The sequence below is a fragment of the Carcharodon carcharias genome, chromosome 20, assembly GCF_017639515.1.
Source record: "Carcharodon carcharias isolate sCarCar2 chromosome 20, sCarCar2.pri, whole genome shotgun sequence".
NCBI lineage: Eukaryota > Metazoa > Chordata > Chondrichthyes > Lamniformes > Lamnidae > Carcharodon > Carcharodon carcharias.
This window is the reverse complement of record NC_054486.1, coordinates 46,055,723-46,082,427: the sequence shown is the minus strand read 5'-3', so window position 1 is coordinate 46,082,427 and position 26,705 is coordinate 46,055,723. Positions and strand designations below refer to the sequence as shown.

Sequence of the window (26,705 nt, the reverse complement as noted above, 5' to 3'; positions counted from 1 at the left end):
ATGCATACCAAGGATTTAATGATTACTGCAAAAATGTCAAGCTATAACATTGCAATATATTACTAAACTGACATGATACTCATGAGATCGCTTGTGGCAGTGTGACACTGACAAATATTGTCTTTGGTTTATGATTCAGACCTTTGGAACTCAAGACCGAAACAAAAAGTTCTGTATCTACTAGTACTAGTACTCCACAACATGTAAACTCTGTGGTGCGTTATCTGGCTATTGCTTTGCTTCAGTTGGAACAGGGAATTGAGCGCAAATTTCTGAAGCCTCCTTTGGGTTGGTATTTTTGTTTTAAAATTCAATGAGTAATTTGTAACTCAATCTCTAATTTGCTTAAGTCACTGATTTTAAAAATGGAATCCCATATTATAAGGAGTTAACAGGAGAATTTCATGGGATTCCCAAGGCATCATCTGAGTGATTTTTGTACTTAATTTTTTTATATGGCTGTATATTAATAAAACATGTTCTCGAAGGTTAACATTGTATTCCTTTACATACTGTCTTTTGAAAGATAGGTTGGGAACCCCAAAGTTTTTTGGCATTTGCAGGAGTTCACAAGGAAAATGTTGAAATACAGGAGCAGGCACACCAGTTTGGAAGCTAGTGGCTTAAAGTTTACTTTTAGAAAATGACTAAATAAACTCATGTATGGTTAATGTTTCAACTGGTTCTCCCACAGGGATAAAAATCAAGTTTGGCGTGAAACTAATGTTGTAGGTAACTAAAATGCTATGCATATTCACTGCTACTAGTTTAGATAATTGCTGAAAAAGTGAACTTTTTGAAGGGGCAGTGTTTCCAGTTCAAGCATTTCTGTTTTTTGCCTCTGATCTTTTTTTAAAGCTCTGTTTTTGAAACTTTTTATGCTTGCTTTGCCTGAAGTATTGATTGTAGCTGATCATTTTCCAGTGGGTGGTGATCTAAAACCATCACTATAAAGGATGCTTAAGTTATAGTGCCCAAGCGGTACTATGCAGAACTGTAGCATTTTTTTTTAGTCCAAATTAACATGTTGGAACTTTGAACGTACGAGTTGTTGCATTAAAAAATCCAATGAAATTTTGGAAACTTGCCCAAAATCAAGAATTTTTTTGCATCAGAAAGATATAAAAGTTTAATATTGCTATGCAGTCTTCCACCACGTCTTTGCTCCTGATTTTAGAACTGAAGTCTTTATTCCTACTCTGTTTTAAACATTTAAAATTGTGTTTTTACCCCTTCCTTTCCTCCTGAATATGATGGTTCATATTTGTGTGTTCCTATGATTTTTGTTGTCCTGTAGGCATTCTGAACATGAGTGTTGCCTAACTGTTCTAGAAGCGAGAGAAGGCCAACAGAGTTGGCAACTTGTTCTAGAGATCCACTATTCTCTAAGACAGAAACCACCTGATGTCTAGCCGAGATCTGGCTTTGCACAGCTTAAAATTGTGCGTTCCCACTGATTTAATTGCAAGAAACTGTTAACTCAAATACAATTTGTTACTTTACCTATTTCTGAGAAGCTTAATCAGACCATCTCAAAGTCCATGCTCCTCTAGATTGTACAGTCCCAGCTCTTTTAGATTACCTTAATCGGGATGCTTTAAGTTGAAAATTAATTTCGTGGCTGCCCTCTGCATCCTTTATAAGACCCCTATCATCCACCATATGAGGAAACCAAAACTGGACACAGTATTGTAACTGAGGCCTTACCAAGGTCTGTAACAAATAAAGTGGCATACATTGTCTTGACAGTTGCCCTAATAAGTGCATCAATGCCCTACTAGCTGTAGCTGTAGTTTCAAGGCATTGCTCATGGACCTTTCAAGATCGAGATGCTTGGTGTAATTGGCGACAAATTTGGCTGCAATGCCTCCACTGATTAAATAACCTTCTAACTCACTCTCATATGTGCAATGTAAACAATTGAGCGAGGTAGCACCTCTAATTGCTCGCCAGAAAAAAGTTTGTTTTCAGAAAACGGGGACTCAATGAAACGTGTGGCATTATGCAGAAAAAAAATCACATTCAATTAGCAGAAACTACTCTTAACATTTAGCTTCCCCTGCCCCAAGCCCAAACGTACCTGCAAAGTTTTGATGCAATGACCCAGGTGCAAAGCCAATGACTTTAATGCATTCTTGAGATTATTTAAAACTGACCATCTTCTACTTCCCCTTAATAATGGAAAATCAAGATTTACGATTATTTATTGACAAATGGTGCATATTTTGTCCGAAATGCTCAGCTGCATTTTGGCAAGTAAAGATCTACACTACACTACGCTCAGCTTACTAAAGCATTCAGTCATCAGGCTCTATTGCTGCAGTTTGTTCAGCTCAGCATTTCAGTGTCTTAATGTATTTAAAACTTTAACATTTGAAAATTATTAATTAGAAATCCTTTCACTTCAAACAGGAGACTCGGATGATGTAAAAAAGGAACAAAAAGACAAAAAGAAGAAAGATGATAAGAAAAGGAAAGATGACGATCAATTCAGTGAAAAAGATGGTGGATATTTATTAAGTGTCTTGAGTCACTTGCCAAGAATGCCAAATATGATCAAGTATAAATGTTTGGTTTGAGCTTGTTGGTGGAGAGTTAGAACTATATTAAGAACTGTTTAGTAAAAGACTTCAAAATATTTGCCTGCTTGCAAATCAAAATGAAATAGACTCCTTTAGCCTGTATTAGGTACCTTAATGGTACCAAATGATGCACGCTCAATGAGGGAGGCAAAAAATGAGAGAATGTCACTTTTTGGGTGTGCAGCTGGAGTTGGTAATGTAACAGTCTTGGGTTTCAGATGTACTGATTCATGAAAGTGAATAGCATTTTGTAGATCATCCTTAGACAGTGATGTATGGTAATTACCAAATCTTTGGCAGTCATTTACTCTGGATGGGGTACAGTTTACATCTTTTTCATGTTAAATATAATGCATTGGACCCTGCTTATAACAATGTCTTAGTAACAAGTGCAATAATCCTCTAGTTAATGCATTGCTAAAAAGTCCCTTTGTAATTTGCAGTGACAACTGTTAGTTAGCATTGTTTTGTTGGCATACTATTTTTGTGGTTGGTAATACGTGGAGGTCCTAGCTTTTTGAACATTAAGAACCTACCAAGTTCTGACATGGGATGGCTGTCTTCTATTTTAATTGTGAGCTTGTGCATTGTGTGGGGTTCCATTTTGTTTAGTTAACTTTATTGTTATGCAACACTCTTTTCAAAGCTGAACAAAAATATAAGCATTTTGTCACCAGACCTTTCTAAATGGGTGTAAGTCACAGGTAAGTATTTAGTTAATTGATTAGTGCTTTCGTGTTAGTTGAACAATTCAGTCACCTTAAAACTAAACTAAATAATTTGAAGTAACTACACCTAACGTGGCAGGGTAGCTGAGGCTCATTGCACGCATATCCTTTGCTATGTGGGATCTCCCAAGCACTTAACGTGTCCTAGAAAGCATATTTGCAGGAAGTGCTACCGAATGCTCAAGCTCAGTTGCTGAGCTAGGAGGTAGCAGGGGTCACTGCAATGCACATGAGAAGCTGGGAGTTTTCTGGATATCACATTTCAGGAGGTGGTCACCTCTTACCTGCAGAGTTCAGGAGGAGATGGAGTCAGCGACCACTAGGAAGACAAGGCCAGTTGCATGTCTCTCTCAAACTGGTATTAAATTATTACCAGTGAGATCGAGGACACCTTGGGGCTGTCAGAAGCGAATCCATACCGTTTGGGAGACGTGGCTGTACAGTGGGGGATTAAGAAAATGTAGGAATGCGTTTATAGGGGATTTTATTTGCAGGGTGATGAACAGGTGTTTCTGCAGCTGCAGACTGAAGCCCTGAGTGGTTTGTCTCCCTGGTCCAAAAATAGGAGTAGGAATAGGCCATTCAGTCCCTCAAACCTGTTCTGCCATTCGATAAGACTATGGCTGATCTGATTGTGGCCTTAACTCTGCTTTCCTGTCTGCTCCCCACAGCCCTTGACAATCAAAAATCTGTCCGGCCCAGCCTTGGATATATATTCCATGACCGTGCCTCCACTGCTCACTGGGAAGAGCGTCCCAAACACTAGCAACCATCAGAGAAGAAATGCCTTCTCATATCCATCTTAAATGGGAGACCCCTTATTTTGAAACTGCCCCCTAGTTCTAGATTCTCCTCCCCCCCCAGTCATCTTCAATAAAGGACCAGTGCTCACTTTAACTATGCGTTTCCTTTTTATATACTCGTAGAAGATTATACTGTCTTTTTATCATACTCCAAATTTTCTCATACTCCAATTTCTCGCTCTTTATTTTTCATTGCTGGCTTCTAAAATGTTCCCAATCTTTTGGCCTGCCGCTAATCTTTGCAGCATTATACATCTTTTTCAATTTGATACCACCTTTAACTTCCTTAGTTAGCCATGGATAATGCATCCATCTTGAGTCTTTCTTCCTCAATGTAATATATGGTTAAGGATTATGAAATATCTCCTTAAGTGCCTGGCGCTGCATTTACCCAGTCAACATTAGCCAACTGTCTTCACACCCTTGTAATTGCCTTAATTTACATTTAAGACTCTAGTTTCAGACCTACATTTCTCATTCTCAAATTGTGCAATTCTACCATATTATGATCACTCTTGCCTTTACAATAGGGTCTTTAATTAACCCTTTCTTATTGCACAATACCAGGCCCAAAATAGCCTGGTCCCTGTTAAGCTCCAGAACATGGTGTTCTAAGAAACTGTCCTGAATACAATATATGAACTTATTGTCTAATTGATGTGAAGATTAAAGTCACCCATGATTATAGCAGTGTCATCGCGTAAGGGCTATCAGAAAATGGGCGCAGGACATTTTGTGAGGGGAAGAGGAACCGCCCGATGCCATGAACTATGTTGGAACCAATGACTTGTGTGGGAAAGGGACTGAGGTCCTATAAGCAGACAGGTTAGGAAAATGAATAAGGAACCAGACCTCAGTTCTGGCTTGCTCCCAGGGGGTGCCCCGTGTTAGTGAGTACAGAAACAGGAAGGTAGTACAGATAGGTGGAGAAGTGTTGTGAGGGAGAATTTCAGATTCCTGGGGTAGGTAGGAACTGTGCAAGTTGAATGAGTTATATATGAACAGAGTTCGGGCCATTGCCCTCACAAGAAGGGTAACGGGTACCATAGAGGAGAGTTAAACTAATTTGGTAGGGGGAAAGCAGCAGCGAAGAGTGATAAGGATTGAAAACTAAGACAAACAGCAGCAGGACAAAGAATAGTGTTCAAAGAGCAGGTATTAAAGAAAAAAAACCAAAGCTTACTAACATTGTATTGGAAATGTGCTAATGCATGGATTATTAAAATACTGAGCTACATGGAGATGATGATGCAGTGGCTAAAACAGAGACCTACCTTTAAAAATCAGCAAAAATTGGAGCCAAACATTACTGAGTTAATGTATTCGGGCAAAAAAAATGCAAGTGCAGAATGGCCATATTGATGAAGTATAATACAGTTTTAGAGAGAGCATTTGAAGGCTTAAGATGGAATCTATTTGATTAAACTTAAGGAAAAGAAAAGGAAGTGTGATATTGGTGGCTTTTTACTTAGACTGTATTGAGGAGTTTGAGGAACAAGTCTACAAAATTTTCAGATAGATGTAAATAATGCATCAGTAATAGGAACTTCATAGGAACATAGGACTTAGGAGCAGGAGTAGACCATTTGACCTTTTGAGCCTGCTCTACTGTTCAGTAAGATCATGGCTGATCTGACTGCGGTCTCGACTGCACTTGCCTGCCTGTCCCCCATAACCTTGACTCATTTGTCTATCAAAAATCTATCTAACTCTGCCTTGAATAAATTCAATTACTCGGTCACCACTGCTTTCTGCGGAAGAGAATTCCACAGACTAACTATCCTTTGAGAAAAAAAAGTTCTCGTCTTAAAGGGGAGACCCCTTATTCTTAAACTCTGTCCCTTACCTTTGGTCTCCCCTGCATGAGGAGACATCCTCCCTGTATCTACCCAATCAAGCTCTCTCAGTATCTTTTATGTTTCAATAAGATCACCTCTTTCTTTGTAACTCCAATAGGTGTAGGCTCAACCTGTTCAATTTCAGTTTAATTCAGTTATTTTGATGGGGGCAAACCAAGAGCAATGTATTTTAGTGGAAGACTATCTGGAGAAGTGACCATAATATAATTAGTTTTAAAATGATTATGGAGAGGACCAAAAAGAATAATCAATGGTGAAAGTACCCAAGTCCAATTTCAGTGTTTCCAGTCTACTTGGAACAAGATCCCTTCTCAAATCAAAGGTTGGCTAGAAAGCAGTAAATATGCAAAGGCAGACTTTCAAAGCAGAGATATTTGGGTTCAAACCAGGTATATTTCCACAAGGAGGAAAGATGAGGCATCAAAGCCAGAAATCCCTGGAATGTAATGGAAGTAGTGGTTAAAATAAAATGGTTTGAAACATCAGGTACAGGATACAATTGGAACCCAAGCCGAATCGAGTGAGTGTTGGGTAATATTCTCGCTCATTATTCTTTTTGAAGTACGAGGGCAGTTTGGTTATGTTGCCAGTTCTTTAATTTTTTTTTGCATGTCAGTGCAGCACTGTATTGATAGTGGCCGAAGCCTGCACATAGACTTTCAGATTGCCACATTGCTGAGCAGCTTAGAGGGAATGTTTGATGCAGGGGAAAATTGTGTTGAATATATATATCTGATAATTGTGTTCTTTTCCTTTGGAAAATTGTTTGACTAGATTTTAAAACGGGCTCTTGAGTCATTTTTGTTCAGTAGATTCTATTTTTGCCTCATAGTTATTATTGCTGTCTTTGGTATTGATATGCTATTACCAAATATTGTTTTAAAAACTGACATGAAATCGGATAAGTCCAATTGCAAGATATCAAAAACGGTTGAGTTAAAAGACTGTTGAATTGTGGAAAGTGAAGTTTGTGAATGAAACTTGTTTTTGAAATCTGACAAATTGCCCAAATAATTGTTTTTAATTGTATTTTAGATGCTAGTGATGGTGGTAAAATACAGAAGACGCTATTAGATCGCTGGAGAGAGTCACTTGTCGCTTCTACTAGCTTGGCTCAGGTTTTCATTCATCTCTCTACACTGGATCGCAGCATCGTATGGGCCAAGTCTTTGCTGAATGCTCGCTGTAAGATCTGCCATAAGAAGGGTGATGCAGAAAACATGCTCTTATGCGATGGTTGTGATAGAGGTCACCACACGTACTGCTTGAGACCAAAGGTTAAGGTTTGTATATATACTTTTAAAACTAAAGATTTATATACAATATAAAATTGTATTTTGGTCACTCAAAATCAAGTTATTTAATGTAACCAATTTCCCTTAGATCATTCCAGATGATGATTGGTTCTGCCCTGAATGTAGACCAAAGCAGCGGTTTCGCCGTCCAATGGCCAGACAGAGGCCATCATTGGACAGTGAGGAAGAAGATGTAGCTGAAGTGGAGGAGTTAGAAGAGGAGATTATGGAAGCAGAGAATGAAGAAGAAAAGGAGGCAATGGAGAAAAATGAAACCGAAGAAAATGAAATGGAAAAAAGGTATTAAATGTAAAATTGTTTTGAGGCACTTTACTATGGCTTCAGCAATTTTCTTTTTTTGTTTTTTTTTGGGGGTTTTGGTATAAGTCATCAATACAGCCAGATAAGAGAATACACTAAGCATCAAACATAATTTCCCAAATGACAACTGTGGTCCACCTTTGGAGGCGAGTACAATAAGCAGTCTGTGCTCATTTCCAACTTAAAAATCTGCATTCCTGTTGAAAAGTGCTTCATTGAAAAAGCAATGAACTGACAGCTTAGCTGTTATAGAAAAACTGAGCGTAGCTAATGGGAGGGTAGGTTCCCCTGTGTAGGGCTATATATAACAAGCTGATCTAAAGTTGATGGACATGCATGGAGACCAAATTGGAAGGAGGAGGTGGTGAGGGACGGTGACAGTGGTGGGATGGGAAAGAGGGAGGTCTGTGATTGCTTCTGGAATGCAGTAGACAATTTTTGTTTCATGATACACTAGATTTATGTTTTGTCTTAAGTCTACTGTATGTTCGGGTTGCAGTGGTATAGGCAGCGTTCATTGTTAATACTTAATTTGCTTTCAATGCTATGTAGCTTTTCCAAAATAGGATTCCGTATTCTTCAAACAAATGTTATCACTTGATGCTGTCACACCTGTTGTACAAAAATGATAAAACCACTTGGTTCCTAGTTTGGCTGCCTCTCCTGTGCATCAAAATCAAAGCTGTCATCTTCATTCAAATCCACATCCCTCTAAACTTTTACCCAAGAAATATTGCATGCATTCTTAGATGGCACATTTTATCCAATATATGCTAAGTGCTATATTCGAGTACTCATCAAGTATTTGGAATATTACTTGCAACACTAATTCTTCAAATTAAATTTGATTTTATCAGTCCCTTCCTGAGTAAAAAGGTATGTGCAAATGTGGGGTACGAATGCCTCAAACAATAGTTTCAAATTCCGAATGGCACTGAATATTTTCAATAAAACCATTGCTAAGATAGTTAAGCTCTGTCTTGTAGACAAGGACTAGTCATATTAAGGGATGCTGTAATTTAACGTTTAATGTTTCAACAGAATTAGCATTTACATTCTAGAAAAACGGCAGTTTGTTTCCTATTGTATTAGCAAGTTAATGTCTGTCAAGTAATTAGTTGCTCTTGCTCCAAAATTGGATCAGTTTGCACTGATCCTTAGCTCTCCAGTCTGCAAGTTGAAATCTATTCCATTAAATTTAATTGTACTGTAGATAACTCTGTTCATTCAATAACTGGATTACTCAGTTAATTCCTAACTATACTGAAAGGTAATTGAGAACATGGGAACAGGAGTTGACCATTCAGTCTCGAACCTATTCTGCCATTCGGTTAGATCCTGGCTAGACTGTATCTTAACTCCATTTGCCCACTTTTTCTATAACCATAATACCCAAAACCTACCAAATCTCAAATTTGGCATTTTCAATTAACCTAGCTTCAACAGCTTTTTTAGTGTTCCAGATTTCCACTAAAATAAAAGCAAAATACTGCACATGCATTATTCCAGATTCCTACTATACTTTGTATGAAGAAGTGCTTTCTGGCATTGACCTTGAACAGCCTAGCTCTAATTTTAAGGTTATGCCTCCTTGTTCTAGACTTTCACCAGAAGGAAATAGTTTGTCTTTTTACCCTATCATATTCTTTAATCACCTTAAATAACTGATCACCCCCTGATCTTCTATACTAAGAAAAAGAAAGCCTAGTCTATACAGCCTGTCCTCTGAATTTAATCCTTCAACCCTGATGTAATTCTTGTGAATCTAGGCCAATAGATCTTCCCTAAAATGTGATGTCCAGAAAATAGTTCAGTACATCAGATGGAATCCATATCGAGCTCTGCAGCTGTAACATAAACATACACTCCACTTGAGATAAAGCACAACAATCTATTCAGTTATTTTTAAATAACGTGTCCTTTAGTGATTCTGTATTTGAACCCCTAAATTTCTCTGTTCATACATTGCATCTCACCATTTGGACAGTACTTTGATCTCCCTATCTTGGGCCCAAAATAAATTACCTCACGCTCTTCCATCTCCATCTGCCAGTTTTGCCTACTCTCCATCAGTTCCTTTGCAATTGCTCCCGTCTAAACTATTTACTGTGCTACCTAACTTAGTGTCATCAGCTGGATGTACAGCTCTCTATTCCTTCATCCAAGTCTATTGTAAATAATAGTGAAAATGTAACACTCCAGTACAAATCCCTGGGAACACCATGGTGAGAATTTTACACCAGGATTTTACGGTCCCACCGAAGTTAATGGAGTTCAGAATGATTTGCCACGTTTTACGGCCTGTCCCCGTCACGACGGGGTTGTAAAATTCCAGCCCATGAGTTGTGTCCCGCCAGTTTTTGTGCATGCTCATATTTCATACTGTCTTGTACAACCTAACCAATTTCTTATCCAAACCAGTAGGTTTTCTTATCCATTACCAATTCCATTCACACTCATTTTCATTAGGTCTTCATTTTCATTAAGTTTTTATGTGGGGTCCTTGACAAATGTCTACTGGAAGTGCGTACAAATAACAGCCATGTTTGTTACCTCAAAAATTCAACTAAGTCCTCTACGTGTGATTTATTGTTCACAAATTCATGCTGGCTCTCTGACCAGGTCATTTGTCTAAATGCTCAGCCACTTGGTTTCTAATAACAGTTGTGGGGAACTTCTGGAATCTGACATTAGACTAATAGGTCTTTCAAAGAACAGTTTGTTCTTTTCAAAGTCAGTTGCCTAACTGTCTTAGAATTATTGAAGATATTGCTGGGATGAATTGGCAGCAGAGGCCAAATCTCTGAAAGCATTTTGTATGCCAGCAGTTTGGATATATAGCATATAATTAATAACTTCCTGTAGATTTTATACAGTATTTTATACAGACTCTTCAGTGATGGCATCAGATTTGATTTTTCATGTTTTGGTCCAAGTTTATAATGGTGAGGAATTTTATTTTAAAAGCTAATCTGTAGACCTAATATTGCTGTTAATTGTCACTGAATTTCATCTCGACCAGAATATAGATATTCTAAACAATTAAATTTGGATGCCCAAGTTGCTTTAAATGTGCAGTAAAGGAATCCTCTTGTATAAATGTTTTGAGGAAGGTGTGCGTTCTCTTTCCTTAACTAGTCAACCACGAAGAGGAAGGCCACGGTTGAAACTACAAATCAAGGGCAAAAGAGGCAAATCCAGCATTCCAAAAGCAATGGGTACCCAGCGCACAGGTAGAAGAAAATACACCCGTCGCAATCGGACAAATATCTCCAAATTAACTGGTAGAAAACGTGGCAGAAGACTGGGGAGGAAACCAAAATCTGCATCAAACACGGAAATAAAACCACTGCCCAGACCATATCGTCGTGCTAAATCCTGTCAAGCAATTGAATCCTTCAGTGAATTGGGCACCCCCCGTCAGCGACGGAAATATCGGAAGATTGCTACCAGTACTCCTGAATGCAGCACTTCAATCTCTCGCAATGTTAACGTTTCCGGTTTAGGCCTCTTGCAGGATGAACCCGTAAGAAAAAAGAGGAAGTATACACGTCGTGTACAACCGAATCCAACTCAGGTGATCAAAGCAGGCAAAAGAGGCAGAAAACGGAAATCTGCAGGTAGGTTAAAGTGTTGTTAGAATGTAATGCAGTAACTCCTTGAAAAAGTAATTGAGAGACGCTGTGCAATGCATTTTACTAAACTGAATTGTTAAAGCTGATTAGAAATTTCTGAATATTTTTGCTTTGTCAATATTCATAACATATGTTTTTTTTTGGTGAAATGTTTGTATGCATAATGTTGGAGCACCAACATGTAGCATCACAAAACATAGATTCTGGAAAGGAACTAAACTATCAACATTATTGAGTTCCGATTTTCCCAAGAGGCTGGCAGTAAATACAGACCATTGTAATTATCAAGACTAAATCTGCTAACCAATGGTATTAGTGGGGGCTTGGTCATGGATTCTTAGTTGCATTTGGTGCATGATCTCATAGGCAAAAAATGTTCCAACATTTTGATTAAGTGTATTAAACTCCCTATAGCATAAGGGGCACCTGTTCTGCATATCCTCTAATTCGTCAAACAATTGCGTTTTTTTATGGCAAATGATTTTTTAAACAATTGTGGGAGTAAGCACACCCTCATTTAGTTCTGATGATATAGCCTATTGTTTTAAATATATTGCTGAATAATTCACAAAATTAATAACCTAGATGTCAACTCAAATTAGATAATTCAGATGACTGTCACCACTATATTAATTTTACTATAACTTACAAGCAAGTTTTACAAGATTTTAAAGAAATTGCATCAGATTTTTGAAAATGACTAATGTTATCAAAATTGGGTTTCAACATGCAGAGTTATCTGTCGTGCTGCCTTGCAAAAAATGTAACTCATTATGTACTACGTACTTTAAGTAACTGGTGCTTATTGAAAATCTGACTGATCTCATCAATCACAAGTACATTGAAATGGTGTATTGTGTAACATACTCTCCCATCCTATATGGTCAGCTTATATTTATGTAAATTATAATGTAAAATAAAAATTCCAAGTCTTCAGAGCAAAAAATGGCCAAAAACTTAATTGAAAAGAATAGTTTTGAGGCTTTTAAAGGTGGGGAGCAAAGTCGTAAGAGCAGGGGAATGGAACTAGAGGGAGTTCCAAAAAGTGGCACTATGCCATTTGAAGTTCCTGCATGAATAGTAGGCTAGAGATTGATGGTGGGGATACACAGGTGGCAAAAATCAATACATCTCTAGCAACTGCAGGAGAATAGGGCTAAAGGAATTCCTGGAGGGTTTTGTGAATGAGGATGTTTTGAATTTGATGTACTCGCGGGCAGGTAGCTCATGGAGATCTGTGGGTTGTTGGGTTATGGGGTTTAGTGCAAGACGATGTAAGCAGTGTAGTTTTCTGTATATTGGGAGAGGAGGGTGTTGAAGTAGTATTGAAATGACAAAAATGTGGACAGTCTCCAACAGCAGAAATGAGGTAAGGGCAGAGGCAGATCATATTACAGCTATGGAACTATGCGATCTAAATTACATCTCTGGGGTTTGAGGATGTGATGAAATGCCAGGATTTTGCACAGCCTGGTTCTGAATGATTAGTAAGAGAATGGAATTGGTTTAGTTGTAGATTTTTTTTTTTGTTAGGAACAATACGTGTCTTCAGTATGCAACATGTCTGATATTCCCAATGTTTAACTGGAGAAATTTCTGACTTAAACAAAAAGGGAAAGAAAAGAACACTAGATCAATTGAGCCTGATTCACCTGGCAGTGCAACTTGCACACTGTCTACCATGCTCCTAGCAGTGTTTCCTTCTGCAATAGACAGGTAAACCTTGGGGTGGCAATGGGGAGGAAGGGAAATCTTGCAGTCATTTCAGTTGAAACTCTGGGATATTTTCAAACAATTGTTCATGTTCCAAGAGACTCTGCCTGTAATTTCCCAGAGTCTCGACTAGCAAATTACTTGTATTCTTTGCTGTTGAAGTTCCTTTTAATATAGCAATCCCATATACACTACATTTCAGTTTATTCTGCAAGTTGCTTTCTGCACACTCATCAGAGCCCCAAAACCAAAATACTGTGGACTTATCAAAACTTTATATAGTGAACTTTATTTGTACTCCATGGTCGTAGCTTTGCACCTTGTACCATATTGACATCTCTATTGCAACGTCAGCATTCCTTATGTGCTTTTAATGAGCAGTCAGTTGTTGTTCCCCAACCCTGATTCATTTCCATTAAAGGGCACCCCTACATGATGTAAACGTGTCAAGTGTTATCTAACCTCAAATGCATCACATTGTGCTTGTCCACATTAAATGACATCGGTCATAAAGGTCCTTTCATTTAACCTGCATAAATCAATTTGCAACATTTTAATTTTTGTTACCAACCGTATGGACATGTTTGCTTAATTCATGAATTAGAAATGGGCTGTACATGGACCATGATGACAAGGGGCACTTTAAGAGATCAAAATAGATTGTCTAGAATGGATTCTTGGAAGTAAGGGAGGCTGGAGTAGTTGACTTTGGGGAATGCTGCATATGGGGCTTGGCAGGGATAGCATACCAGAATTGTTACTGCAAAGGATGTGATTGTTGGTGCCTTTGATCAGAGTAGTCGGGGTGCTGTCGGCAGGAAGAAAATCTGACAAAGAAAAATAGTTAAACTCTCAATGTCGGCAAGAAAAATAGCTACTGTAAATTTCTATTTCTCTGACATGTTCAAGCATCTTGCGATATAACAATAGTTGGAGAGGGTTAAGAATTAATGGTGTGATGCTAATTTTGAAAGAAATGGGATTGATGCTATTGCAAACGAAACTATTCATATCTGAGCATTGAGGAAAGGAATTGGATAGGGTAGGGATTAAAGGAGCAAGTGGTAGATCCCAGGAAATTGTCCAGTGCCAGGAAGAAGCCACAAAGTGATTGGGGAAGTGGGAGTCCAGGGAGAAAGGAGGCAGTGGTTTGTACAGCACTGCAGATTGTCAGTCTTGGAGATTAAAATGTCTCATTGCCTATTGGACATGTCTACCTGCAACCCCATCACCCTGATATTTGCATACAAACATACGAATTAGGAGCAGGAGTAGGCCGCTTGAGCCTGCTCTTCCATTCAATAAGATCATGGCTGATCTGATTGTAACCTCAGCTGCACATTCCCACCTATCCCTGATGACCTTTCACCCCCTTGGTTATCAAGAATCTATCTAGCTTTGTCTCAAATATTCAAAGGCTCTGCTTCCACGGCCTTTTGAGGAAGAAAGTTCCAAAGGCATTCGATCCCCTGAGCTAAATAAATTCTCCTCATCACTGTCTTAAATGACCAACCTCTTATTTTTAAACAGTGACTTCTGGATTCTCCCACAAGAGGAAAAAAGTTTCCACATCCACCCTGTCAAGACCCCTCGAGATCTTATGTTTCAATCAAGTCTCCTCTTAGCCTTAAACTCCAGCAGATACGAGCCTAGCCTATCCAACCTTTCCTCATAAATTAGCTTTCCTAATTACTTGCTGCACCTACTAGGCTTTTGTGATTCATGCACTAGGACACTCAGATCGCTCTGCATCTCAGAGCTGTGCAATCTCACCATTTAGCTAGTGAGCTTTTTTATTCTCCCTGCCAAAATGGACAATTTCACATTTTTCCACACTATACTCCATTTGCCAGATCTTTTTCCACTCACTTAACCTATCTATATTCCTTTTGTAGGCTCCTTATGTCCTTTACACAACTTGCTTTGTATCATCAGCAAGTCATTTATATAAATTGTAAAAAGCTGAGGCCCCAACGGTGACCCCTGTGGCACAACACTCGTTACATCTTGCCAACCGGAAAAAGACCCATTTTTGCGTACTCTGTTTCCTGTTAGCTAGCCAGTCAATATGTCCGCTATATCCATTTCAATATGTTACCCCCTATTCCATGAGCTTTTATTTTCCGCGATAACCTTTGATGTGGCATTTATCAAGTGCCTTCTGGAAATCTGTGTATTGAACATCCTTATTTTCAGTTATTAATTCACCAGACTCACTTTCTTTGGACCAACATTCACCTTGTTTACTTCTCTTTTTAAAAAATCTGTTGTAACTGTAGTAACTAACTGTTTTTATATTTCTAGCTAGCTTTCTCTCATACTCTAATTTTTTCCTCTTTATTAATCTTTGTCATTCTTTACTTTTTTTTAATATTTTGTCCAAACTTCTGACCTGTCACCCATCCTTGTGCAGTTATATATTTTTTCTTTAAGTTTGATACTGCCTTTAACTTTTAGTTAACCATGGGTGGTGGGTCCTCCCCTTGGAATTTTTCTTTCTCATTGGAATGTATCTATTCATTGTATTCTGAAATATCCCTTTAAATATCTGCCACTGTATTGACCTATTTCTTAACCTCATTTTCCAGTCCACTTTAGCTAGCTCTGCTTACATGCCCTCATAATTGCTCTATTTAAGTTTAAAATACTAGTCTCGAACCCACTCTTCTCTCCCTCAAACTAAATGTAAAATTCAATCATGTTATGATCGTTGCTACCTAGGGCCACCTTCACTATGAGGTCATTGATTAATCCTATCTTGTTCAATACCAGGCCTAATATAGCCTCCTCTGTGGCTGCAGAATGTGTTGTTCTAAGAAGCTATCCTGAAAACATTCTCTCGAGGCTACCCCTGCCCATCTGATTTTTTTCAGTCTGTGTAGATTAAAATCCTCCATGATTATCACCATATCTTTCTGACAAGCTCCCATTATTTCTTCCTTTGTATCCCCTCCTACCATGTGGGTGCTCATGTGGGAGTGGTGTAGAGGTCCCCTAAGTGACTCCTTGTCTTTATCATTACCCATCTCAGCACCTAGCTTCTACATCCTTGTTCCTGAACTTGGGTCAGTCCTCTCTATTGCGCTAATACCATCATTAATTAACAGACCACCCCCCCTCACCCTTTTCCTAACTTCCTGCCTTTCCTAAATGCCGTGTACACTTCAGTATTCAGGTCCTAATCTATGTCATTCTGTAGCCATGTCTCTGTAAAGGCTATCAGACTGTACATACTTATTCCTATTTGTGCTCTCAGGTCATCTGTTACATGAATGCTACATGCATTCAGATACTGAGCCTTTAGTTTTGTCCTTTTATTATTTTTGTAACCTCTGGTCTTATCTGTTGATTTACTCTTAGATTTGTACACTCTATCCCTTCCTGTCACAGCCTGTTTATCATTTCTCATATTATTACCTTTCTTGCCTCGTCTCTGCCCTTAGATTTACCACATCTTCCCAAATATGATCCCTTGCCCCCACTATTTAATTTAAAATCCTGTCTACTTCCCTAGCTATGCAGCTGACTAGAACGCCAGTCCTGGCACAGTTCAGGTGTAATCAGTCCCAGTGGTACAGACCCCACTTTCCCCAGTGCTGGTGCCAATGGCCCAGGAACCAGAACCCACTTCTCCCACACTAGTCTTTGAGTCACGCACTCATTTCTCTAATCGTATTTGCCCTAAGCCAATTTGCACGTGCTCACTCAGGTGATAACCCAAAGGTTATTACCTTTAATGTTCTGTTTCTTAAATTTGGTACCTGTCTCCTCATACTGACTATGCAGAACCTTTTTCTGCAATATTGATGTTTGGCCAGAGAAAGGGTGACCCTATCACTTTTGGTTTTGGCAAATTTGCAAGTGGATGACTATATGGTCAAGTGGCTGTTGTTTGGAGTCAGCACTCCTTATTCATGAGGAGCTGAGAACAATGAAGTGGGAGATGAGAGTAACTTAAATGGAATAAGGGCATTAAAGGCAGAGTTAAGAGAACTATTGAATAAATCAATAGCCATAGCAATGTTGTGAAGCATCAGAAGAGAGCCAATTTGTGTTGGGGAAGCTGAGTGGAAAGCTACTGGAAAATAGTTTAGGAAGCAATACCCTTGAGGTTAATGCTCTCTGGATTGTTCTCAGAGCCACAGGCAAATTAGCACAGGAGTAGACCGATCAGGCAGTAAAGGACTGTTATGGGAAAAGAGTTCCTTTTCATGGGCACTGGCACCAGTCTGGGATAGGAAGGAGCTGTACCAACGGGATGGGTTCCACCTAAACCAGAATGGAACCAATGTTCTAGTGCAAAGGGTAAACAGGGAGGTGCTAAAGGCTTTAAACTAGTAAGGGGAGGGAGAGAGAGAGAGAGGGGGATCTACAAGAAACAGCAGCCTGAATGTAAACAAAATAGGGCAGGAGAACATAAAGAATCAAGTAAGAAGGACATTGATGGCAAGAGAACAGATAGAGTTGTACACAGACACACGCTTCTTACCAACTCCCCACTCAGTCATCTTGTTTGTCCTTTGAGGTGAAGATGACCACATTCAACATCCGTGGTGTTCGATCGGGCTCTGGTGGGTACATAGCTGACTGCTGAGGCTGATCTGCGCCAGGGAAGTTTTGCTACAACTAGGACATGATACCGCAATGGTTGAGTTTTCACTGAGTTGCTGGCTTCCTCTCCTTGCAAATTCTCTCCGCCTCTGATATGCGCTTGCTTTCAAAGGGGGCTGTATCATTTTTTATTTGGTTGCACCGAGTGCAGCAATCTTGGGTGAGCTTTTCCCAGGACTCAAAGTCGATATCAGAGTTCCTAAATGAAGCCTTCATGACATTTCTTTTGACTGCTATGAGAGCGCACCCAGACTCGAGCTTACCACTGGAGATTCACTTCAGTAAGCAAATGTGGGGCATTCAGCCAACTCAGTCTTGCTCACCTTTCTCACTCAACAGCCCCTCCTCTCAATCCCCATCCATTCCACACATGGACGTTCACTAACACCTCTCCCCTCTTTCCCCTGCTTTGGGTCTAGTTACTAGTGCCTGTGAAGCAGTCACTAGCCTGGGATAGGAAGCCTATACAACAGGCAGACAGCAGTCAAAACATATAGCAAAGTTTGAACCCGTCGCTCACCTTCACAGCTCAGCCATGTGATTTTCTGGTTTTTCTGTGCTCCAGACATAGTCAGTCTCTGCCATTTTGAGCCTGTGCTAAGTCAGCGCACAAATATCCTGGGCCTGCTCTGCAATCGCTGCTCAGTGTTTTCTGGTTAGAGCACTTTGGGCTCACCATCTGTACTGTTTGGTGGAATTGATTCAGGAGGGTCCAGGGCTGTCCTGTCAGTTGATCTGGACTGGTTCATCTCCTCTCCATGGTCACCATAGCTGCTTGGAGCAGGGGAAGTTTGCAACCTCAAATATGATGTTTGCAACCCCATTGGGGCTCATGAACTGCTATTCTAGGACCTGCTTTTAGAGCCTAAATCCTGATTTCCTTTCAGCAGGACAATGTACCAATGTCATTTGTTCCAGCAAAGATCAGGCCAACTAGATTTATCCTTTCCTTTTTCCAGCTGCCATGAGATATCCCTTACCCTGCCACCAAGTCGGCAGCACATCCTCCAGCATTAAAGTACTTGCCTGCAGAGGAGTATATTTAACCCTTTAATTATAGAGACTCCTATTATGCCCAAATTTCTTTTCTATTCTATTCGCTCCCTCTCGCTCTCTCTTACGCTCTCTCTCCTCTTTCTCCCCCCACCCCCCAAAACCGCCTTCTGAGCCATGATGCCTTGATTTAAACTTTGGCTGTCCTCTCTGCAATCTTTGTCCTCATCCTCACAAGTATCAAATACATTGTATCTGTTGGACAGGACCAGTGTCTGCAGGATCATCTTCTTGAACTCCTGCTCCCTGGTGCGCTTTCAGTCACACCCTGAACCTGTGGTTTCTCTGGGGTGTTACTGTATTCTGGGTAAATGTCTAGAAAATGCCCCCCTTCCTTATGGGGCTCAGTATCATATTTTGCTTTATAATGCCCCTGTGAGACAACTTGGGGATGTCGTCTTACATCAAAGGTGCTACAATAATGCAAGTTGGGTGGGTGGTGGTGACTTTTGGAATTCATTAGTGAAACAAATGTGCAACAGAGCCTAAGAGGCAGGAGGGGAGTCAAGTGCCAGAGTTTGTAGAAGCCAAGATGGATTCTAGCTATAAGCCCTGGTGATTTGTATAGTCGGAGTGGCATCATGAGTCACAATGACTTCTGTGAGCATATTTAGGGAGTTTTCAGTTGGATTCACCATATTAGTAGGTTCATCCAAGATATGGTCATGGATAGAATGTTCAAGAAATTGAACATGCTGGTGGAAGGTATAGAATAGGCCAGTGGCTTAACACGCACTGGCATCTGATGTAGAGACAGGGCTACAGGACAATGAGAAACTGTGGCATGGGACCATGGAGGAGATTAGAGAGATTATGCCTAGGGAGACTAACTAGGTGAGACAATCAACAAGGAAGGCGAATGAGATATTTGGATTCTGAGTACTAGGTGCCCAATTGGGCTCATCCAGACACTAGCTTGGGATTGTAGTAGGCGATGAGACTCAAAAGAACACACAAGAAACGGGAGCGTGAGTAGGCCCTTCAAGTTTGCCCCAGCATACGGCACAATTGTTGCTGTTTTGTGTACCTCAATTCTACTTTCCAACAATATCCCCATATTCCTGATTCCCTTGTTATCTAAAAATCTACATTCTCTGTCTTGGATATGTTCAGCAACAGAACATCCACAGCCTTCTGGGGATAGAAAATCCCAAAGATTCACAGCACCTTTAGTGGAGAAATTTCTTCCTGCCTTGTTCCTAAATCATAGAAATCATTGAATACAGAAATATGTGGATAGAAAGATGAATGTGTGGCTGGAGGGATGGTGCATGAAGGAAGGTTTTAGATTCTTTGGACATTGGGACTGGTTCTGGGTAAGGTGGGATCTGCACAGGCTGGTTGGTTACTCAGAGCCAGGATCAATATCCTTGTAGGCAAGTTTGCTGGTGCTATTGGGGAGGGTTTAACCTAACTAGGCACAAGTGTGGAAGCTGAGCATTGTTTCAGAACCAGGAAAAGCAGATGTGGAAATGGAAGGCAGAAAATTAGCAAGAGAGTTTAGAGCAAAAAAAGGTTACAAAATAACTGCAAAAGGAGGCCGGTTGTTCTTTAATGGTATATACCTAAATGCAAGGAGCGTAGTAAATAAGACAGATGAGCTGCAGGCAAAGATTGACACGTGGAAGTATGATTTTTTTTTTAAGCTATTCCTGAAACATGACTTGGAGTGGGGCAGGAATGACATCTTAACACTTCTGGCTACAGAGCTTTCAGCTGAGGAGGTGGGGTGTCAATATGACTAAAGAAACAGCCATGCGAGGGGATGATATGTTAGAGGGGTCATCAAATGAGGCTATGTGGATTGAATTCAGGGACAATCACATTGCTGGAGTGTGATTAGGACTCGAAGGCAAAAGAACAAATTTAACATACTAATATACGAAATAGGAGCACAAGTAGGCCATTCAGCCCCTCGAACCCAGTCCACCATTTGGTAAGATCATGGCTGATCTGTTTGTGTTTTGAGTTCCACATTCCCGTCTACCCCCAATAACTTTAAATTCTTGTTAGGCAAGGGCATCAATCTACCTCTGCCTTAAAAGTATTCGGTGACCCTGCTTCCACTGCCTTCTGAGGCAAAGTGTTCCAAAGTCACATAACCCTCAGAAAAAATGTCTCCTCCTCTCTTCCCTAGAAGAGCGACTCCTAATTTTAAGTGTCCCCTAGTTCTGGACTCACCCACAAGAGGAAACATCCTTTTCACATCCACCTTGTCAAGACCATTCAGGAAATCATATTTCAATCAAATCACCCCTCCCTCTTCAAAACTCCAGTGCAAACAAGCCCGGCCTCTCGAGCCTTTGCTCAAGACAACCCACTCATTCCAGGTATCAATCTAGTAAACCACCTCTGAACTGCCTCCAACACATTTATATCCTTCCCTAAATAAGGGGACCAGAACGCAGGAATTCTGCACACAGAATTTGGGATGCAGTCTTACCAGTGCCCTGTATAACAAGCATAAGAAATTTGTGGGGAAATTTCTGACACATGCAAAAATGATATGTTATGAACAGTGGGGTATTACTATTATTCTAATATTAACGGGAGTACTGTAAGTGTAAAAGGTACAGAGGACCCAGAATTCCTAAATTGCATTCAGGAGAACATTTTTAGCCAGTATATGGGAAAACGCAGCTAGGTGGGGTGGAATTCTGGATTTAGTATTAGGGAATAAAGCTAGGCAAATTGAAGGCGATCTAGTAACAGAGTACTTCTGTGGCAGTGATCATAATTGTTAGATTTAACATAGTTATGGATAAGGATAAAATAGGAGTAAAAGTTCTAATTTTACAAGGCTGAAAAGTGGTTTAGAAAAAGTGGACTGGAAACAGCTACTTGAGGGTAAGTCTTTGCTCGAGCATTGGGAGGCATTCAAGGGGATTGAAAGGGTTCAGGGTAATTATGTCCCCATAAAAAAAAAACAAGGGTGGGACACCCAAATATAGAGCCCTTGCTGACAAGGCACATCGGGGAAGATCAGGCGAGAAAGAGAAGTTTGTCAGACAGAACTTAATACTGCAGAAAGGTTGGAAGAGTACAGAAAATGAAGGGGTGACATTAAAAGGGAAATCAGTAAAGCAAAAAGAAGGCATGAAAAAGTACTGGCAAGTGAAATCAAGGAAAATCCAAAGATTCTTTAGCATATAAAGAGCAAGTGGATTGGAAAGGCAAGAGTAAGGCCTATTAGGGACCACAAAATAGAGGAGGATGATGTGGGTAAGGTTCTTGATGAATACTTTGTGGCTGTCTTCACAAAAGATGAAGTCATAATTAAGGAGGAAGGGTATAAAATGTTGGATTGGATAAGCAAGGTTTGAGAGGAAGTGTTAAGGGTGTGACATCTTTGAAAGTAGATACATCACCAGGCGTGTTGATGCAATGTATACCAGGTTGTTAAAAAGCCAGAGAGGAAATTGTTGAAGCTCTTGGTCATCATATACAAATCCTTTCTGGCTGCAGGAATAGTGCCAGAAGTTTAGAGGCTACCAAAGTTGCACTATTGTTTTCAAAGGGAGGAAGGGATAATCTGAGTAATTATGGGCCAGATATCGTAACTTTGTGCCCAAATTATTGGAATCAGTTCCAAAGGACAGTATAAACCTTCATTTAAAAAGCCACAGATTTATCAAGGCATGAACTTGTTAAGGGAAGGTCAACATTGAATTTTTTGTGATGGTGATAGGTAGGATTGATGAGGGCAGTGCAGTGGATGATGTGTACATAGATTTTAGCAAGGCTTTTGACAAGGTCCCATATGCCAGACTGGTTAGAAAAGTCAAAATCCTTGAGATCCAAGGGAGAGTGGCAAATTGGATCCAAAATTGGCTTAGTGGCAGCAAGCAAAGAGTAATGATTTATGGGGTTTTTTGCGACTGGAAGGCTGTTAGCAGTTGGGTTCCACATGGTTCAGTACTCCGTCCCTTCCTTTCTGTAGTTTACATTAATAACAGACTTGGAAGTAGAAGAAATGATTAAGATGACGCAGTAGATGGGGGAAAATTGTTCCCACTCATGAAAGAGAGCATGAGGGCACAGATTTATGGTAATTGACAAAAGGAGCAATGGCGACATGAGGAAAAACTCAGCAAGTAGTTGGGATCTGGAATGCACTGCCAGTGTGTGGTGGAGGCAGGTTCTATTCAGGCAATTCAGAAGGGAATTAGGTAGTTATCTGAAAAGTAGTAATATGCAGAGTTGAGGGGAGAAGGCAGGGCAATGTCGCTTGGTGAATCCCTCATTTGAAGAGGGACCTTGGAGTGTATGTTCACAGATCCTTGAAGGTAGCGGGATTAATCAACAATATAGTTAAGGCAGCATGTAACATGCTTTCCTTTATCATTGGAGGCATAGAATATAAGAGAGGGAGATTTTGCTAGAACTCTATCCAATACTGTGTACAGTTCTGTTTGCCACATTACAGGAAAGATGCGGTTACACTTGAGACATTGCAGGTTTATGGGAGTGTTGCCAGAACTGGAAAGTTAGCTATGAGGAAAGCCGGGTTATTTTCCTTGGAACAGAGGAGGATTGAGGGGTGACTTAATTTGGGTGAAAAAATTAAGGGCCCTGGATGGAGTAAATGGAGTGATCTATTTAATTTAGTGGAGGGGTCAAAAACTGGGGGCATAGATTTAAAGTAATTGGTAAAAGGATTAAAGGGGAGACAAGGAAACATTTTTTACACCTGGAGGGTTGTAGAAATCTGGAACTCACTGCATAAAGTAGTGGTCGAGGCAGAAATTCTCGCCATTTTTGAAAAGTAGCTGGTTACCTACTTGAAGAGCTGTGACCTGCAGGGCCACAGAACTGGCTCTTCGTCTTTGGCATGAACACAGTGGACCGTATGGTCTCCTCCCATGTTGTACATTTTCTATGAAGAAATCTCTTGTCTCTGTTCTAAGGGCTGACCTCTTATTCTGAGATTGTGAACCCCCAGTTCTAGACTCCCCAGCCCAAAGAAACATCCTTCCAGCATCTACCCTATTAAACCCTTTAAGAACTTACAATGCAATCACTGATTACAATGTGATCATCTAAACTCCAGGGAATATTGTTCCATTCTACTCGGTCTCTCATATTGCATTCTCCTCATCTCAGGAATTGGTCCAGTGAACCTTTGTTGCACTCCCTTCAGGGTGAGTATACCCTTTCCTGGGTAAGGAGATGAAAACTGTACGCAGTACTCCAAGTGTGGTCTCACAAAGAACTATGCAATTACAGTCAGCCCTCTTCACTCAAACTTTAATCCCTTTGTAATAAAGGTAAACAGGTCATGAGCTTTCCTCATTTCTTGATGAACCTTCATGTTAACTTTCTGATATTTACACACAAGGGCACCCAGCTTCCTTTGAATATCGATGTTTTCTAGTGTCTCTCAATTTAAAGAGCATTTCTACTTTTGCTTCCGAAGTGAATGACTTCACACTCCCCCAAATTATATTCCATCTGCCATGTTCTTGCCCACTCAACCTGTCCATATCCCTTTGCAGCCTCTTTTTCATGGTTTTCTTTCCCATCTAACTTTGTATTGTCATCAAACTTTGATAATTATTCTCAGCCTCATCACCCAAGTCATTGATATGCGATAGATTGTAAATTGCTGACCGTTGCAGTACCCTGGTAATTGCAACAGCAAACCTGAAGATGACCTGCTTAATGCTACTGTTTTCTGTCAGTTAACCAATCTTCAATCCGTACTAATATATTTCTTTAATCCCATGAGTCCTAATATTTTGTAATAACCTCTTGTGTGCTACCTTATTAAATGCTCTTTGAAAATCCAAATATCCCAAGTTATCATTTTTTTCTTCTATTTACCCTGCTAGTGACAACCTCAATAAAACTGTAACTGATTTGTCAAACACAGCACAATTTCCCTTTCATTAATCTGTGTTGACTCTGCCTAACCATGTTATGACCAGGTGCTCTGTTACCATATTCTTATTAATCAATTCTAGCAATTTTCCTATGATTTATGTCAGGCTGACCCACAGTTCCCTGTTTTCTCTTTTCACATCACCCCTGCCCACCCCCTCCAATCCACGAAAACAGTTCTAAAAATCTGGAGAATTCTGGAAAATCCATTCTCTCTAGCCATCTCCTTTGATGGATTCTAGGATACAGGTCATCAAGTCCAAGACATTTGTCAATAAGTTCCATTAAGTTCTCCAGCATTTGTTTATTAATGTCTAAAAGTTCCTACTTGCATCAAACCTTTGGTCCTCCACTACTTTTGCAATTTTTTGGGGGAGTGATGGTGATGTGGCTGGGAAGGATAGCAAAGCATGCTGCTCACCTGCCAGCCCTGCCCTTGCTTACATGTGCTGGCACACAGTTCCATAGCACCTCAAATTTGAAATTCTGGTTCTCGTGTTTAAATTCTGCGGATGCTGGAAATCTGGAAATTCATGGTTTTGCCCTGGCCCCCAGTATTCTGATTCTCCTCTTCTTTCATGCACACATCCTTCCACCATACCAAGCACAGTTGTGCCGTCAGTGGCATTCCCTCCCAAATCCTCTGCCCCTTGTCCTTCTCCTTAAATTCCACCTCTTGAGCCAAACTTTTTGTGTCTCGATTCATCACCTATTTATTGATTATTGTCTTTTTTCTATGTTGAAGATACACTATGCATAGAAATCACTTCCTCCAGTTTTGCCTGCATGCATTTGGCAGTAAAGAGAGATTTTGTGGTTGTGTCCGAAGTGCCTTGAGAAGATTTGCAAAATACTTTGTCTATTGTCGAAAGTTCATTCTTTCATTCTGAGCATCTACGCTCTCAATTTTTCTTCTTCATTATTTCTGTACAGTGTAATGAGATGAAGCTCTCTTGATTTGACAATGAGATGAGGATTAAGCGAGTAGTATCCAGTATCAAATTATTTGGAACTTCAGTTGATTTAAAGAAACCTGATTTCTCTTTGAATATTTTGAAGTATTAGATGTTCAGAGTATTTAAAATTTTGCAAGTCTATAATATAACTTAATGACCTTTATTGTCCAATGTTTACTGAGCCAGAGCAAGAAACTGAACACTTAGCCTGTGATTGTGATTTAATTCAGTCATGCTTTTTTTTTTTAACAAGACATAGCAATGCAAGTATCAAAAATAACTGGGAGTCGGAGGAGTTCAAGTCGACACTCTGGTATACACGAGCTTTCTGTTTGTGAACAGCTTATTGTTGACTTAGTTCGGCATGAAGACAGTTGGCCATTCCTGAAACTGGTAAACAAAGCCCAGGTATATTCAATTGCATTCTAATTATCATGTAGTGCTGTAGATTTGGTACATGTGACTGGTTGGTTATTTGTATTTTAAACCAATGTACATGATCCTCTGTCTTGATCATCAAATTCTAATTCATGTAAACAAGTAATCGGATATTAATACTGTTGCATTTTAGTTACTCCCGCTATTAGTTTTGTAGTGAAGCTTGGATTTTGGATAATACATCAGTTAGCCATTTATATCTTTTTGTCTCATAGTATGTTATAAATATTGTTGGGTTTGGTTAAGTAAATGCATTTTCTGATTATGTAGTAGAATAGTCATCATCTGCATGTCATGAGTAGAGCACCAAATGGGATCACTGCACCTCAAAATATTTTTAGTCTATTCCATGTCCCCTTTTCTTAAAGTAATACATTTACTTGGAAATATCGATATTGATCTAATGATTCCACTTAGCATTTGGTCATTTGCACAAGTGTTTTTGTCTTTTTTCAGCTTTTATTTTTAAAAAAAATGTTCATTACACTGTAATTGAATGTCTTAATCAAGATGTTTTATATTACACAGACAAGGAATAAAATCCCATTAACATGGCACTTTTCTTCTGTTTCCTTTACAGGTTACTGATTACTACGACATTATTAAAAAGCCAGTTGCCTTAAATATTATAAGAGAAAAACTAAACCGATGTGAATATAACTTTGCATGTAAGTTTAAAAAAGTTTAAATACCTTCTTGGTTTTATCCATCTTCAGTCATCCTGTTTTTTAAATTAGCTATGATTTTATTTGCATTTAGTCAATTGGATGTTTGATATAATTTAAAAAAAACAGTTCCTCTCATTAGATTGAAAGGAAAAGGCTGCCAACC

The 26,705-nt window shown here is 39.6% G+C and overlaps 1 protein-coding gene across 1 annotated transcript in view; it reads left to right on the top strand.

Annotated features, from left to right (window-relative positions):
- Positions 1-26,705, top strand: part of baz1a (bromodomain adjacent to zinc finger domain, 1A) — a 101,182-nt gene that overhangs the window by 70,873 nt on the left and 3,604 nt on the right. Inside the window, exons 21-27 of the mRNA XM_041214530.1 lie at positions 140-288; positions 2,413-2,505; positions 7,008-7,255; positions 7,356-7,567; positions 10,727-11,208; positions 25,690-25,844; positions 26,455-26,542. Coding sequence (XP_041070464.1) covers positions 140-288; positions 2,413-2,505; positions 7,008-7,255; positions 7,356-7,567; positions 10,727-11,208; positions 25,690-25,844; positions 26,455-26,542 — 1,427 coding nt within the window. The remainder of the gene's footprint in view (positions 1-139; positions 289-2,412; positions 2,506-7,007; positions 7,256-7,355; positions 7,568-10,726; positions 11,209-25,689; positions 25,845-26,454; positions 26,543-26,705) is intronic.